The sequence below is a fragment of the Chelmon rostratus genome, chromosome 16, assembly GCF_017976325.1.
Source record: "Chelmon rostratus isolate fCheRos1 chromosome 16, fCheRos1.pri, whole genome shotgun sequence".
Lineage (NCBI taxonomy): Eukaryota > Metazoa > Chordata > Actinopteri > Chaetodontiformes > Chaetodontidae > Chelmon > Chelmon rostratus.
Window position 1 is genome coordinate 17,074,751 of NC_055673.1, and position 16,981 is coordinate 17,091,731.

Consider the following 16,981-nt stretch of genomic DNA (forward strand, 5'->3'; position numbering starts at 1 on the left):
CTTGAGTAACGCATAGAGGAGCAAAAAGCATTGCTAAACCCCTCCCCTCGCACCTGTTTCTCCCTTGCATTTAGAACTATGAACTATTTCAGACCTACCTTAGACAGTGTGCTGTTTCTCCAACAATGGCCTGAAACCCGTCATTACCTATTGTCTGTATGAGTGAGTTACTTCACGTTTCAATTAATCGCAGCATCATGGAAACAAAAACGTCTCACTGACATGTGCAAGTAGATCAAACAATGCTGTCGTGTCACCGTGGGGGTCCTGGTTGAAGAAACAGCAAAGTAGAGCGCTTCTTGTGTCTGAATAAATACGAGCAATTCAGCTCTGGGTCAACACGTATGTGGCCGTAGTTGATTGGCTGGTTATATCTGTTGGAACGACATGGTTTGGCAGTGTGTGAGTATGTTTGTGTTAGACTGATACGGGTGTCCTGTGAATCTCCAGTCTCTAGAGAAAATTCCTCAGCAATAACATGCAGTACCTCCCTTCACACTGCTGCTTTTTGAAGAAGAATTCAGTTTCTTTAGTCTGTTGTAAAGACTGGACATTCACCCTCCACCATAGAGATATACTGTATCTTTCATATACAGGGTATGTGTGGTGACAAGCTACTAACAGGTACTATGGCTGATGCTGTTTTACTTATCTGGCAACTTTACTGGAGAGTCATTTGTGGCCAGTGCATGAATTTAGCACAAGGAGATGTCTCCAAATGACTTTGGAGAAAGAGTCTGACATAGAAGAACCAGTAAAATAGGGAAGTGTACACTTCCATGATTTAATGGAAGGCAAACCCATTTTCATCCATGTTTTTTAATTTGATTGAGTTCATTCATCCTTTTAGACTATCAAAATGTAACTTTATATATAGAAATGTTAAAACTTCATTCATTCTTAAACTTAATTAAGAGTACATTCTTTTAGGGGAGATAATATTTCCTGAGAACTCCACTGATTTAGCATTGCACTTAAAGTTGGGGGACTTGCAAGAGACATATTTTAAAAGACCAGTCAAACTCTGTGCAGCAGAGGCTGAGATATCCTTTTTTTCTGTAAAACAGCAACAATGCTGCATCATACATATCCCATAATGCAACTCAGTCGTGCCTTTCATTAGGGCCTCCCCTGCTTTGGACATGGCCACTTCTTTCACCTGATGCACACAACATTTCTATCATGAATTTACCACAGGAGACATTATCCAGCTTTCTTTACTTACTGGGTTGTGCTCCTCATGACAAGTAAACTGAACTTTAAGTGTCAAATCGTTGGAGTTCCCCTGCAAATAAGTAGTTTTTCTTTACTTTGAAGGTTATCACTTCTTCATAGTTCATACAGGTTACATTGGACTTTCATGAAAACCTAAAATCATATGACTCAGACAAGGAAAGAGACAGAGCAGCAAAAAGACACATAGCAAGGAACAGAAGCACCTTCTTAGCTGAGCAGGGATGAGAGTAGCCACTCTGGAGTAATTGGAGCCAGTGCTAAGCGCCAGTCCTGGCCGGTAAGTGTGCGGGTGTGAGTGCTGGCATCTTGCCCCTCTGTCACTTTCAACCTTGCAAGCTGCTTTGACGATTAGCTACTGCCGAGTAGCTCCAGCACTGCCCATTAGCACCGAGAGTCAACAGCAGTGGCACTGACGAATGCAGTTTGTTGTCAGAAAATTAAAGATCTGAATTTATCTGCCTTCTAGCCAGACAGAGTATTCAGACCAGACGGAAGGCAGTTTTTGTCGACACCCTTTCACAAGGGCGAGAGTTAAATTCCAGTCCATCTGTTAGACGTTTAATGAGTCCTGAGGTAACAGGACCACCAGCTAGCAGGCACCAGTCTGTAACAATGGCATTTCTGTCAGTCATTCTCACCAAATTTTCACTTAGAGGAACTCCTCTGCAGCACTTCCAGTTGCCAAATTCTTAAAGATTGAGGAAGTGGATGATGTATGAGCATGAGCCAGCAATCGATCGATCTGTCCGCGTCCCTCTCTAACCCCTTTTATGGCTGGCATCACCGCAGTCCCTCAGCCTTTTACCCATTCCCGTTCCCCTGCTTGCCCCTATATTGGCCCCCCTTCCTTTTGCTTTTCTTTTGGTTCTGTAGGGTTCATTTTTGCTGTCCCTTCCTTTCTTCCCTTCCAGAAAGTGATGCACACTCGCAAAAGACATTCTGAGCTGTACCATGAGCTCAACCACTCGTCCAAGTTCCACACCATAGACAGGTATAGCAGGGACCCAGCCATGTCCACATTCAAGGTAAGACCATTGCCCAAACGCGGGATGGGAACCCGCTGTACCCATGCACCTCCACCCCCCTCGCACTTTGTCACAACTCTAAAACCCCACCCCTGTAACACTGAAGAATTGACACTGGAAAGCAAACGCTGACCTCTGAGCAGATTAAAATTGTAGTATGCCTCACAAAAAGTGGCAAAATGTCATCAGCACCACACATTTCATTTACTTGTAAACACAGCTTTCAGATGATTATAGCCATAAGGATTCCGAGTAGATCTCAGTCACGTGCAGAAAGAGGTTGCATTAATTATGGTGTCTTTTCTCCAGCCGAATTGCTGCCTTACATGGTGAAAACACTGGTCGCTCTAACAAGGGAACTTGAATGTAATGTGAACGTTGTTTGTGTTTTCATTGTCAATTGATTCATTCACGACTGTAACGCACCCGTGGAGAATCGAACAATAACTACCTCATGAATGTAACTTTAGAGACGCATTTTATTCTTTCTGTAAATATGTTTTAATGCCTGCTTTAATTGGCCGGGGCTTAATTCATTCCCACTTGTCACATGAGCTGTTAGCTGACGGATAATCAATAGCCGGTTAATGAAAGCCAAATTCTGCTATTTAAACCCTGTGAAATGATTTCTCACTCTCACCAAATCACCTCACCATATTCACGACTGAAAAAAAAACAACACATGTGCCTGTACACAAAATTGCTTTGTCTATCCCCGTTAATCTGTCTGTTTAATTGATTTGTCAATGTGCTGTACTGTGTTTTTTCATGTGCCTGTGTGGGTGGTGTGTGTGTGTGTCAGTAGGGCACTTGGGTGGGCACCTGCAAGCATGAGACATCTTTGAATCATTAATACACCATTAGTAGCAGACGAAAGAGTCTACGCTCGCTCTGTGCTGACCTTCAGAGCGCCAGTTTCATTAAGATTTAAACACACGCGCGCACACACATGCTCGCAAGCCCCTCATCTGTGGAGCTTCAGTGCGTGAAGCCATGATGAGTTAGTCAACCTTGATAGGTGTACTTTCCCCTGGCATCGGCGGTATGCTGGTTCACAGCTAATTTACACCGCCAGTGGAGGACCACAGGCCAGCCTGACATCTCTCGTATTCCCCATTCCATGAGGCCACACACATACCGTACACACACATTCCCACACGCAAACGCGCTGCCATCTCCCGATGCCAGACCGGCGGCCTTTTCCTTCACTCCTCATTTGCCCAACGTCTTGATCAAGATTTTCAGAAGCGCTGGCCGGCTCCCCATTCATTAATGCCAAGCAAATATTTTATGGAAGAGAAGAAAAATGGCAGGCTGCTTGCGGAGGCATGAGCCATATATTAGAAGTCTGTAGCTCTTAACAGTTGCGCTGCTGCATGCTAATGTGCCTCAGAGGGAGCTCAGGTGCGCTTTGAGATCATGCCCAAACGTAAAAGAAATGAAAGCCCAGCCACAAGTAATAGCTGTATTTAAAGTAATTATGACAAATTGGAACGCATCGTCATCTATATATAAAATGTATTCTTATTTATTATTTATTTCCTCTGGGTTAGTGACGTCACATAAGTTATGAAATGAAAGGGCGGCACTGATACGGCTTACGCATCCAAATCCATTATGTTAAAAGTAAGTAGGCAGTTCACTTAACTGTGAATAATTACACGGATAATGCTATCAGTGTCAGGGCTTTGACAGGACCCAGCTTGAGTTCAGCTCTGCTGTTGTCAACATCTCACTTTGAGAGTCACCCCCAGACACGGACATGCTGACTATACAGTAATTATGGAGATGAGAAGGGTGTGTGTGTGTGTGTGTGTGTGTGTGTGTGTGTGTGGGTGGGTGTGCGTGTCCGTGCTTTTGCATTATCAGAGTGCCTACGTGTGTAGCTACATCGCTCTGTGTGTGTGTGTGTGTGTCTGTGTGTGTGTGTGGTCGTAGGCATGACTGTGTCTCTGTCCTCTTGTTCTTTTTTGTTTGTGTGTTTGTTCGTTTTATGTTTGAGATCACATAAGCTGTGCTTAGAGGACAATGAGTAATGATATAATCGTTTCATAACAACTTCAATAACCTCTTTTCTCTGCCATTGGGCAAACACTGACTGATTTTTACACAGTCTAAGACTACTGTGATTTAATAGCAAAGATAATTGCATTTCACTATGGTATCTCCTCACAGATGGACACCCAAAGTACTGTGAAAGTTGATACTCAGACTTAACTTCATATGGCCCATTGACTTTGTCTCTTAAGGACTGGCGCTATTGAGCGTCTCACCTTTTACTGAGAGGCTGGCCAGTTCCAGGCAAAACCAGCAGAAAACCCTCACTCCCCCTTCCCTGTCTCACGGCGAGTCATCTACCTCAAGCAATGATACCTCAAAAACTCATTAACCTCCGTGACTTTTGCAGGCCTTTCTCTCCCTTAAAGTGCCTAAACAGTATTTTAACCCAGGGCCTAAACAACCTGTAACCCCCTCTAACCTCCACGGCCGGTGTTCGCCCAACACAGGTCCCCCCTCCCCCGCCACCGAGGCACAACACCGAGCCATCACTAGTGCGCAGAACGTCCCTGGTTTACAAAGAAAGTCAACGTAAGACACACTAAACCCCACATAAACCTCGTGCAGTAGAGCCCGTCTAACTAACTCTAAGCCCGATTAGTTGATGCGCTACATGTCACTGTGCGTATCTCATAGTTTGCTGTGTGTTTCTGTGCTGCAAAAATATACATCTCACATTTCATGTCATTTACTGTTTGCTAAACCTCGCCCCAAATCACCGGTTGTCCAATCATAGCTCAGCAACCGTAACCAGGCACGGGAGGCCTGTCAAGCTTTGGATTTCTCCACTTGTTGAAGTGGGTGCACACGTAACATTTAAAGAGTTTGAAGGGTGGTTTTTTTTTTTTTTTCCTAGCCTTTCCAAGACTAAAAGTGAAGTGAAGCAGTGGATCAAACACTTTGTTCATCTCCTCCAACATAAATTGCAGTCATTAGCATGTCCAGCTAACTGTCTTATTACGTCCAGTAACTGAGCATTACTTAAGGCCGTGGAGCACATCCTTTGTGTGGTTACAAAAAAAATCCATCTTATATAGCACTTCCACTGTGTAGTATCTTCTAACTGTGTGGAAGCTTATCCTTGATGCTATATCACAGTTTAGGCTAAATAAGCAGGCCGTTGTTGAATTCGGGGTAGTTTAGGGTTGACAACAACCCCGGCCAACATTACCTGAGACAGAGTAAAGTTTTCCAAACACATCCTTAAAGCAGACATGGTTATAATAGAGCAAAACGATAGTCTGTTCTTACATTTATCCTTAGCATACATATAAAACCGAACTAGAATTAACTAGCAGGACATGCAGCTTTAGCTTCAGTCTTTTAGCACTCAAGGAACCAGTCTATTTGTCACGTGAGAATGACAAGCTTGACAGGAGCAGCAAGCGTTGCTAAGCTGAGTGAGGTTCAGCAAACAGTCAGTTCAGACTATGCTTCTTAAAGCATCATAGACTACAGGACATTTCACGACTACTTTTATGTGTAGTTACAGTCACACAGTGTCAAACTATGAGCCCACTCCATGTAGCTGCTCATCTTCTACCTGTCAGCGGTGTCTCATAGTGAAGTGACTGTATTTAAGTGAGCCTATATATTAGATGCTCCCCTAGTGGTGTGGTGGTGTAACAGTTCAGTGCATCGCAGCTTGTACCCCCTGTGCTTCTGCATTCATATAATGAATGCTACTTCTCCTTCCTCCATCAAGTCCCATACAAATCCGCATTGAAATATCCGATCAGGAATCCCTATAACCAGAAAGATGGATTTGTAAGGTGGGTTGATGCAGGACTGGATTTATCTTTCATGATAAAACAAAACATAGAAGGACTTTTTTGTTGTTGTTGTTTTGCTGTTTTGGGTTGTGTTGTCATCGCTGTAGCACCATTGTGTGTGGTGTGACAATCCATACACTCATTGTGCCTATTTCAGTGCCTGAATTAAAGCTTATGATCTAAACACTATAACCAAGTGATAAATCAGTTCATAAAGACAATGACCCATCCAAACCGATTTATAATCACCTCATAAAGCATGATATTCTGCTCATAAACTAGCTCATTGGCACTAAAACGGGCCAAACACGATGCACTTTGTATGGGTGCTGATGAGAGACTCTAGGAAATATCACAAAGGCTTATGGGGTCAGAAGAGACCTGATCCATTTTACTTCTCTGGAAAGGTAGGATCTCTGTGTTGGCTGTGTTGGGGAGATGAGTGGATATCAGAAAATATCAAATGCAAATGTACACACACACACACACACACACAGGCTTCCACACACACCACTTTCACATCTTATCCAATTCTCTGTGTAAGTGCAGTGGGCTTAACGTGGTCTTTGGTATTACATGTGCCTTCACAGACAGAATCCACATTCTTTTGAGTTCTGCTTTTCTTGTCTTTCATTGTCCCTTCATACCACCTACTCACACTGTTGTTAACTCTATGTTGCCCAGATACTGCTAATCCCTTTATTTACCACGTTTACAGCGAGAGGCTGCTAAGTGATGATTCAGGTTTATGCTGAATACATGGGGAGAGATGTGACTAGAAGGAAGGGGAAGGCAGACATTACATCACAAGAATCCCCATTAACCTCAATATTGAAAATCACCTTGTCTGTTTTTTCTGTGCGCCTGCTGAGGCTAGCGCAGCTTTTCCTGTAGTCTGAAAATAAATGTTCATGTTGCCCTCTGTTACATATTGTGTTGTTATTTCTGAATAACGTATGCGTGACCTTTTAAAATCTAGTCGGCGAAATGGCTTACTGGCAAACTATGGCTAACAAAGGTCAGTTGCGGGCTGTGACATAGACATATAATTCTGCTGCTGGTTTCAGACGTCTGTGTGCATTTTTAATGCAGTAAGATGCATAGCAACCCTTTTGCATTCTGGAAGTAGCCAGGAAGGTTGCTGTGAGCTTACGCTGATTGATTGTAGGTTGTTAGCTGTTGCTTTGCTTTGTTGACATCACAACAGCAGCTATTGACCTTGAATCAAGTGTTTTGGTGTAGGTATGCAGTTGTCTGCCCCCGTAAGAGAAGAATATCTGTTGCAGTGGTAACCCTTGTATTATACTCTGTTGAAGTGGATAGAAAGTGGGCTTCACATTAATGCTAATGATGAAAACAAATTCAAATCCTGCTCTGTTTTCCGTACAGTGGATTCCTCTGGCAGGGGCCATATGGCTAGCTGGGGGATGCAGTCCATTTTCATTGTGTCTCTCCTAATGGAGATGGGATACAAATGGAGTCAGTGGGGTTACTGAGAGATGGAGTGGATTGTGAGTGTGTATGTAACACAGTATGTATCAGCATTACTGCCCGCGCTAATGTTTAGATTTAGAACAGCTTCTTGGCCTCCGTCACTGTGGAGTTAGCCTGTTGTTTTCTATCCCCTCCACAGGGTTCAGAAGGTCGTAGCATGCATTTGCATGCAGTGCCCAATGATGCAGTGTTGTGCCTCTCTGTGAGTGGGATGGACGTTGTGGGTTTGAGAGAGAGGGAGAGAGAGAGTTGGCGCTGCGTAATGGCCCAGCTGATGCATTTTTTAGCTCTCAAATGGGATATATTTCCATCCCGTCGTCTGCTGTGTTCTTGATGAAATGAAGCGTGCTTGGCTTCCCTCTGCAGACAGACAGTGAGGAGTTGTGCAGAACACAGTGGGATGGAGAAAAAGACAAAGGAAACAAGTACTCTTGCTTTCTTGTGAATTCACACATGCTAAATCAGAGCCGGGACAGCGAGCAAATTTTCGATCATGAAAGATGTATTTGGAATTCAGTCTAAGTGGCCGTAGGCGTGCGTTTGAATTCTACGATGAGAGCCTAGTCTCTTGGCTACATATGGAAATATATTGTGGTCTAAGAGGGATCTTCCATTAGCCTGCCCCATAAAAGTGAGGTGAGACCTGGGGTGCTCTCTTTATGCATCCACGGTTAACATTAGTGGCTGTTATTGATATTCCAGCAATTTTCAGGCCACTGAAGGGAAATTTAGCTAAGGTAATGTGTATGCTGTGAGGACGTCTCGTGTAAAATGGAGATATATAATTTGAAATGACAAAGACTCCATTTTTGTTGATTCAGGGTGGGCAATTTGCCTGCACTTGAAAACCCCATAGGTCTTGATAGTCAATTTGCTGGCATTAGGCTGAGGGGCTTCAATTTCACATTCTAGCAATAAACCAAGTCCTCCCCTCTTCTTCCTCTTCATATCTCATTCTCCCCTCTATTCATCCTCACGGCTTGACATTTTCTCTCTTGCCGTCACCCTCATTTTCCCATTTCTCCCTCTAAACTCAGCCCTCGGTGGCACGTTTCAGGCATTAATTGAATAATTAATTCCTCTCATTAGCTTGTTTTTAATTATTTCCTTGCCCCCTTCTCCGTGGCGAGTATAAACTCATCAACTGTTTTCGCCCTTTCACGCAAATTGCCCATGCAAGCTGAGGGCTGGCGGAGTGTAGCTTTAGCACACTGGCTCTATCAGTGGCTCCTAATGAGGGGACGGTTAGCCCAGGCGGAACAAGCCTAACACTGGCTTCGTGCACCAAGAGACACAATACTAATTTAGCTCATTTAGTGTCCTTGGGCCAATTAAAAGGAGGTGAAAAGGGCCGGCTCGCTAGTTGGAACAGTTCTCACCATAGGAGCACTGGCCTTGGATTGCATTGCGCTGCATTGCACAGGCCCAGACGGCGGTGAACCAAGTCTGTGTGTCTGATTGCTCGTTTGTTTGCAATGTGTTGCACTAATGGAATTTATTTGCCCTACATTCTCCAGATTTGGCTCCTTTGAAGGGCCTTATTACTTGTGACACAGATTCCTTCCCAGCTAAGGGGTAAATGGTGCTAAAGACTGCTATGCCCAGTTAGTCTGTTTCTGCGCCCCCTCATAAATTATGCCAGTGCTGAATAGGCAGTCTGGATTCTATCATTATCTTGACGATAGAAGGAAATAAACACACAGAAACCTTCGAGTAGCCCAGTTCTGGTTCAATGACCCAAAGCCCACTGACAGCTGTAACACTACAGTTCTGGTATCCACTCTGTCTGCTCTTGCTGTTACTTTCATTTACTTCATCTATAAATGTGATTTAAGTTTATTTCATGTGAGTCTTTACTTTTCCTTACTGCCACACATTTTATTGATTTCTGTTTTTTTTTTTTTTTTCCCCCCATGTTGTTGTTTGTTTGTTTAATGTCCTTTGTTGGCTGACTGGGCCTTGTGTTGCATGCTTGTTGTCATGTCCCAGTTTGAATGTAGCCAGACAGTCAGCAGAACCCTGGGCATCCAAGTCAACAAAGGTAAAGTTAACCCACTTACCCGCAACCACCTGTCCTCCCCCCCCTTCATCTCCCACAGACAGCCTGGCACATTGCTCACCCACTTCCAGACACAGTTTTCATTCCATGGTCCAAATCAGGGGGACTGAGTGGCAGAGGGTGGGTCTCATCCACCAACACTAGCAGAGGCTTCTCCAGATGGGTTTAGGTGCAGGAGCACCTTTTTCGAGTGTGTTCCATCCCTACAAACTGTTCTTCACTTGGCTTTGTCACGCTTGCAGCTTGCAGCTTGCAGCATTTTCTCTCTGAAAAACCGTGCGCCTTGCCTGACACTTCGAGTGCTGGACGATTAGGCAAACATTTCCCCATCGGTTATAGACAGTGTATGCTGGGGTCTTGTTGTGATTAGCTCCATTTGCCCCTGCTGTGCTATGTAGAGGTATAATGGAAGGTCCTTTAACGCACCCCCAGGTGATTTAAGTTTAAGTTTATTTATTAATCCCAAACTGGGAAATTGCTTCTCTGCATTTAACCCATTGCTGATTGAAACACATGCAACATGCAGTGAAACACACAGGAGCAGTGGGCTGCTGCATCAAGCGCCCGGGGAGCATATTGGGGGTTAAGTGCCTTGCTCAAGGGCTCATCAGCCGGCTAATGGAGGGAGATTTGTTAATGATTGGCATTGTTCAGGTACACCATCACTGAATGAAAACCCATATTGCCTGCTCCATTGCAAACACTGGTGATGCACAAACTGTGCTTTTAGAGGTTGATTAATGAATCTCATTTGATGCCTTGAATGCTGATAAGTCAGAAATATAAAGGCAGCCATAGTGGTGATTGAAAGTGACCAGAAAAACAGTGAGTCATAAATTCAGCCAATCACAGATGGCTGGTTATGTTCATCCTATCGCCCATAACATCTTTAGCTTTTCAGAGGCTTTTTTATGGTTGTAAAAAAAATAAAACAATGTCAACAAATATGTTGTGACAGGACAGTCAAAAGCAAATAAAAGACATTATCAGAGAGATGAAATTATGTGATATTAGAAGGCAAAGAAAGCAAAGAGAAAGAACAAGAGTAGTTTATTCCAAATTCTTATATCAGAAAATATTTTGATATTCAAATTCTGTACTGAAGTAAAAGAAGAAACACTGAAATATGAGTATTAAATAAAAAGCTTAAGCACCAATGTGGTAGTAGCATGTGGAGTTGGAGCTACTACTTTATATACTGGTGGGTAATTCAGTCTATAAATATTTATAAACTGAGCGTAAAATTTGCCTGTGAAATGGTAACCAGTAAAGTCACTTGAAACTAAAGCCATCAGATAAATATAGTGGAGTGAAAAGTATAAAGTTACTCATCTACTGTACTTTGCATTCCACCACTGATCCCACCAGCAAAACATCGACTTAGGGTATCAAAGTGCTGTACACCAATTATTTAAAGTTTCTATACATTTTCAGCATGCAGGCTCAGCAAGCTAATGAGCATAGCACGTATGATAGTAAATCAAGACACCCTGAGGCTACGTGCTGAGCTGCAGGAATGTTTTAAATCTCTGGTGGATCAGAAAAATCTGAACTCTCACATAGCAGCACCAAGAGTTAGTCTTTGAGTCCTCCGCTGCACACGCACTCACTCATTTAGACACACTCCCAAACACTGACACAAACAGCAGCTCACCCAGACAGAATGATTTCCACTGTCTGCTGCTTTTTACTGATAGAACAACAAACATAAATAAGGACATAAACTTACAAGTGTGTGGTGCAGAGACTTTTATTTTATTTATTTATTTTTTTTTTTTACAATGCCCTGGGATAGTTCTAGCCAAAGGGAAAAAAAAAAAAAAAACCTCCAGTCTGCTGTAGGGAATCAGTTTGAGCCCAGACTTAAAGCAGACTGTGATTTAGAGAGCACAAACGACGTGAGCCCCCTCCTCAAACGCCTCATGACATCTTTTTCTGGTTTTTGTTGCGTCACCTGCTCACACCCTGACCCAGCAAAAACACCTGGAACTGCAGACCACCTGTACATGGAAGACCAAAACAACAGACCGCCCATAGAGAAGAAAGTTGCTGTAACCAGCTGTTTGCTTTAAAAAAAAAAAAAGGCCAGGAACATAAAAACCCCCCGATAGATAACACTGCAGAGGTACGGCAGAGGAAGTTAATGTGCTTAAGCCAGAGGCGGAACATACAGAGTCAGCAATGTCCACTTTATAGCCTAGCTTTAACTCTTTTATGTGTTGTGTTAACACATACAGTATCAAATCAATAATGCAGATAATGTAGATAGCATTTCCATCTACTAATAACCGGATTAGTTATCCTCTTTCAACATTATTTAGAATACATAAGCTCCAAAGCCTCCAGCACTGCACAGAAGATTCACTGTTACAGCTTTCAGAATCACATTCCTGTACACCCACATCCTTTCTTTCATCCCCTTTATAGTAGTCGTAGTTGGTATTAGTGGTGTGTAGCACGTAGAATCTCTCAGTCACTCTGTCCTTGCTTCCTCAGCTTTCCTCTTCGCTCTGACAGCTCAGGATGTTAAAGACACCGCCTGTTCCAACACACTTCGATTATGCCTGTCTAACCATGCTGAGGTTTTTTTTTTTTTTTTGCACCGTGTTCACGTGTGCATGTTGTGAGCCTGTGCGTGTTATATTTTGTCATGAGAGAGCTGGTGAGGGGGATCTGAGGGACGGGGGAGGGATAAGGCGTAAGCACAAAGCAACAACTGCCCGTTCACCTGCTGAAGGTGTGGCGACGATGCTGTTGTTTCAGGGCAGAGTTGTCAGTGACTATGACCCCCCCTCCCCTTCTCTCTCTTTCTTTCCCTCTCTCTCTCTCGCTGTCTCTCGTCACCCCCTCCTTGTCTTCTCCCTCCCATTTCATCACCACAGAGGGAAAAGCGATGGAGCATTTCGTCTGCCGGAGGTGAAAAGAACTCGTCGAGTGTAAGTAGAGGGGTCTGTGGCAGATAGAGAGAACGAGAGGGGCAAGGGATGGAGGAATGGAGGCAGGCAGAGATGGCGAAAGAAATGGATAGACACGCAGTGGCAACACAATCGCGTTAGCCCAGTCTCCTAGGGATAAAGTTGGGCTTAACTGCAGCATTACCCACACTCCTGCATTACAAAATGTTCCTTCGCCAGCATTTAGCATGCAAATTGGCTCCCAGATTATGCCTTTTGTATTCATTTTACCAACTGTCAGGCTGTGACGCAGGGAGAATGATAATCAGGCAGATATTTCCCCCTAGCGCTCCGGCGACGATCATCACACTGCAAGGGGGGAAGGGAGTGCTGTGCGACTGCAGATCAATGAGTTGTGTCTCTGTGTGTGTGTGTGTGATGAAAAGATAGACAGGGATTGAGGACATGAATAGCTCGAAGTGAATTACTTGTGAGTACTTTATAAGAGTTGGTGCATTGTAGGGAAGGAGTCATTGTGGCAAAAGAATATCAAGAGAACGGAATGAAAGCAGCTGAGCTGCAGGTACAGCAGTGCTCTCTCTCTAATGGATTACATATGTACAAACAGGCACACAGATGTAGATACACACTCCACTGGCAGGGTAAGCAAGTTTGTATTTCCCTCTACAGTGCACTTTTCAAAGCACTCATCTTAGGATATATTGTCCGGCAAGGCATGTGTGAATAATCATCCTCTTAATGTTCATTTAGAGTATGAAATATTCAGCTCCCTGGAGTCCAAAAAGCTCTGCTGCAGCTGGGTCCATCACGTCTGTGAAAAGCACCACAAGTAGTTTTTTTTTTTTTTTTTTTTACTCGTGTGTTTTGCTCCACCAGGAATCACCTGGGATAGCGATCCCTCATGGTTCTCCCAGCTCGAATCTGCGAAATCATTATCATCCACTTCGGTAATGAGTCCGATTTGAATAACGACCCTTATCTGATGCATAAAGCTACCTCTAATTCCGTTTTTAGCTAATCCCCCAACATGCATTTTACATGCGTGGTGAGCACATGAGCAGACCACATGCAGCGATCATGGCCTCCAAGCCTTCAAGGTTTCATGCTTTTATCAGCTAGTATGAAAGCTTGCTGATTGGGAGAGGTGGGAGGTAAAGCAGAACAGTGGTAGTTTTTGAGGATAGGAAGATGGAAGGGTGCTTTGAACTACAGGTATGTACGCTCCTGCTTTTCAGTATGTGTGAGGTTAAATAACATCTAAGAAATGGCACTGAGTGGTCGGCCTCTGTGTGTGTGTGTGTGTGTTGCTATCTGCAAAGGTTAGAGACACGAGATCGAATTTATCTTCTGTGAGTGCATTTTTTTATGTGTCCATCTCTAGATCTGTGTGCTGGCTCAATCTGGCCATGGGAAGTGTTTTTCAGGTTCTTCATTGAAAGGAAAATTACAACCCTAAGGTCTTATTGCATAGTGTTGGTCATCTTTTCTATCCGTTATAATGAGACTGTTCTCACTGGATTTATTTGCTGAAACTTGGAAATGACGTTGCTGCAAAGTCGGACACGCCGAGAAACAGTCAGTCAGATGATCAGACAGTTTGGAAACGAGCAAACAGTGCAGAGAGACTATTTAATCCACTTTATTTTTTGGAAAAACTGAAAGTAGGAGCCCTTAAAACGTCTATAAGATTTGGTAAGTAAAGTCAATCAAAACTGAGGCAGGACGTCAGGGCAGTATTAACCCACCATGGTTCTCCAGGGTGACCCTGACCTGTGGGCCCCAGCTCCCGCTTCCCAAAGTTAATTTGATTCTAATTTGATTGAAAGCGTGTTTATTTAAGATTATGTGCTACATAAACATAAAACCAAGTGGGAATATTTAAAAGATTTTACACATCAAACTGTGTTTACAGGTGTTGGAGAGTAGTGTTTGTCAGTGTTTTGTGAATCAGTGGGAGCTACGCAACCTCTGATAAAGTGATGCTGGCTTTGACTACAAGCAAATAAAAAAATTCTGGGCGTGTGGAGTTAAAAAGGCACTGTCCTCATCTGCAGTTGATGCTACATAAGCCGCTGCTAGCATAGCACACTCAAATCTCTGCTGAACTGTCGGTGGTCGAGGTGCATTAAATATTCAAGCAGGATGTCCTTAGCTTTTCAGTTTATATTGTGCCGAAACAAATTTGTAAACGATAAAGTCACCACAAAGCTCTTGCTGCACAGGTAGTCGGGGGCCTTTGGGAAGTTGCCCTCTTTGTCTGTTTTCTCTCCCAAATAAGTCTGGCTAATCCGACTGCTCATGTTTCAAGCCCTGTTAGACAACACTTTAGCGACTGTTATTAGCACAGATGCTAAATGGTGTCCAAAACCAAAATAAGACCCAGGTTGAATGAAAACAGAACTTCACTCTAACTGAGATTTGGTGCCTTTCTTACATCTACACGGTCTCGTCATTTGCGGCTTATTTTTCCTTACGAGGCCCTTGTCCTTGTCCTCCTTTTCCATTAGGACAAGTCAACCCCGGAGGACCAGAGCTCCTGGGACAGCTTCAAGACCATGACCCCCGAGCTGTCCATCGTGCCTGGGGAGCAGAAGGACCGGATGGAGCTGCACAATAAGAACTGGGACTCCTCCTCCGCTAACACACCCGACTCGTCCGAGGGAGACTTCCAGACTGAAGTGTGAAGACACACAGACGTACACGCACTCACCTGAACACACACACGCTCATGCCGGATACAGACGCACACAGAGTTACTGAACTTCTGAAAAGCTATACATAAGTCCGTGATTTTCCGCTCACACACACTGCTCCCCATCTCCTGCAATGTGCTCTGTCGGATCCCATACTGTACTAGTTTACCGCTGCAGTGGACAGACATGGAAAGAAGACTGTTCTACTCTATATTTTCACAAAGACTACTGGAAAGAAAGAACAGGGGCTTGACACGTCTGTGACTGACGAAAAATTTTTAAATGAACTTCAAAAACTGTGAAAAACTTATTTCTGAGAAAAATGTCTTGATTTTATTCTGGAGAAAAAAAAGAACATCTCTTTCAATTGTTTGATGATTTGGGGGGGAAAAAAGAAAAAGAAGAATATTTCTGCACCGTTCAGTTCTTTTTATAGCAAGGGGAAGAAAATCTCACTGAGGTTTCTCACACCGGTAGCCCCCTCTAGGCACCCTGCTTTCATTTATTTCCTTTCCCTTCTAATGGATTACGGGAGCATTCTGTGTCTCACACTTTACTTTTTTCTTTTCATCGGTTTCTTCTCCGTTGTTCTGGATGGATGGGGGATGGGGGGCGGGGGAAGAGCTGCTCGTTGAAATGTGCCATCCTCTCTGCTTTTTTCAGGTTCCGGTCCAACAGGCCTATCCATCCATTCCTCTCACGTCCTCTGTGTCAACATTGTATTCCCCCTTTTTGTGTATTTTCTATGGTTTAGTTGAAAAAAAAAATGTCCTCCCCCTATGCTTTGAAACTTTTAATGAAAAAATAATACGATTGAAAGAAATAACTGAGTTGTGTTCTATGGTCTAACTGTTCAAGAAGAATTGATTTATTTTCAGACTGGTTTGGTTTGTGCTTGTGCTGCCTTTTTTTCCATTATTTTTTCTTTTTTTTTTCATTTCCTGTGAGGATTAACCCATGTGGAACTTTGACACACAAAAAAAAAATGATGTAGGACACACGCAGCACATTAATGTGAGCTTGCTTTCTGAGGTAATGTGCGCCGCATGTTATCCACCCATGAGGGAAAAGAAGGATGGCGATCGTCATGCAGATTCTCCTTCTCGTTCCTCCTTCTTTTTTCCCCTGCCGCTTGGAGATAAAAGCCTTTCAGGATTGCAGCATCTGAAACCATTTCAGCCATCACCAATCACACTAATGCCTGGAAAAGAGAATATCTCAAGTCATTTTCAGCAAAAATGGAATCGGCGCGAGCTCCGTTTAGCATCTCTCATCCTGCACAAACTCAGAGCCGATCAGTTTAGCGGCTACCTGAGGAATTACTGTTAGCTTCACGTGACCTGAGGAGCTTTTTTAAGCCAGTAATGTATGAAACTAAACACCACCTGAGCCAAATTTTCTCCTTTTCCCAGAAGCCCATCATGGATTTAAAGATAAACATGCCTCCCTTTGCTTTTGTCTACCACCTCCCTTCCCGCCTCTCTTCCTCCGTTGCTCATTCTGCCCACCCAGCGTCGTGCTACCAGGAGGCATGAAATCTTGACGTTAGCAGTGAAGCCAGAGGTATAATTCTTCGTTCGCATGGATCCCCGTCCCTGTGATTATATCCTGCGCCTGTGAGCACAGCAGCAGCAGAAAGAGAGAGCGAAATAGGAAGGCAGAGAGGGAGCCAGCAGAGGTTAGAAGGCTACAAGGTGGCAGACTGAACAGCACCAAAAAAAGAGCCAGT

The 16,981-nt window shown here is 43.7% G+C and overlaps 1 protein-coding gene across 1 annotated transcript in view; it reads left to right on the top strand.

The window, feature by feature from the left end:
* The window catches only part of adgrb2 (adhesion G protein-coupled receptor B2), a 141,712-nt gene extending 126,118 nt beyond the window's left edge, over positions 1-15,594 (top strand). The window contains exons 33-35 of the mRNA XM_041955097.1: positions 2,148-2,261; positions 12,527-12,580; positions 15,067-15,594. Of these exons, the coding sequence (XP_041811031.1) occupies positions 2,148-2,261; positions 12,527-12,580; positions 15,067-15,243 (345 nt within the window). The 3' untranslated portion in view covers positions 15,244-15,594. The remainder of the gene's footprint in view (positions 1-2,147; positions 2,262-12,526; positions 12,581-15,066) is intronic.
* The last annotated feature ends 1,387 nt before the right edge of the window (positions 15,595-16,981 follow it).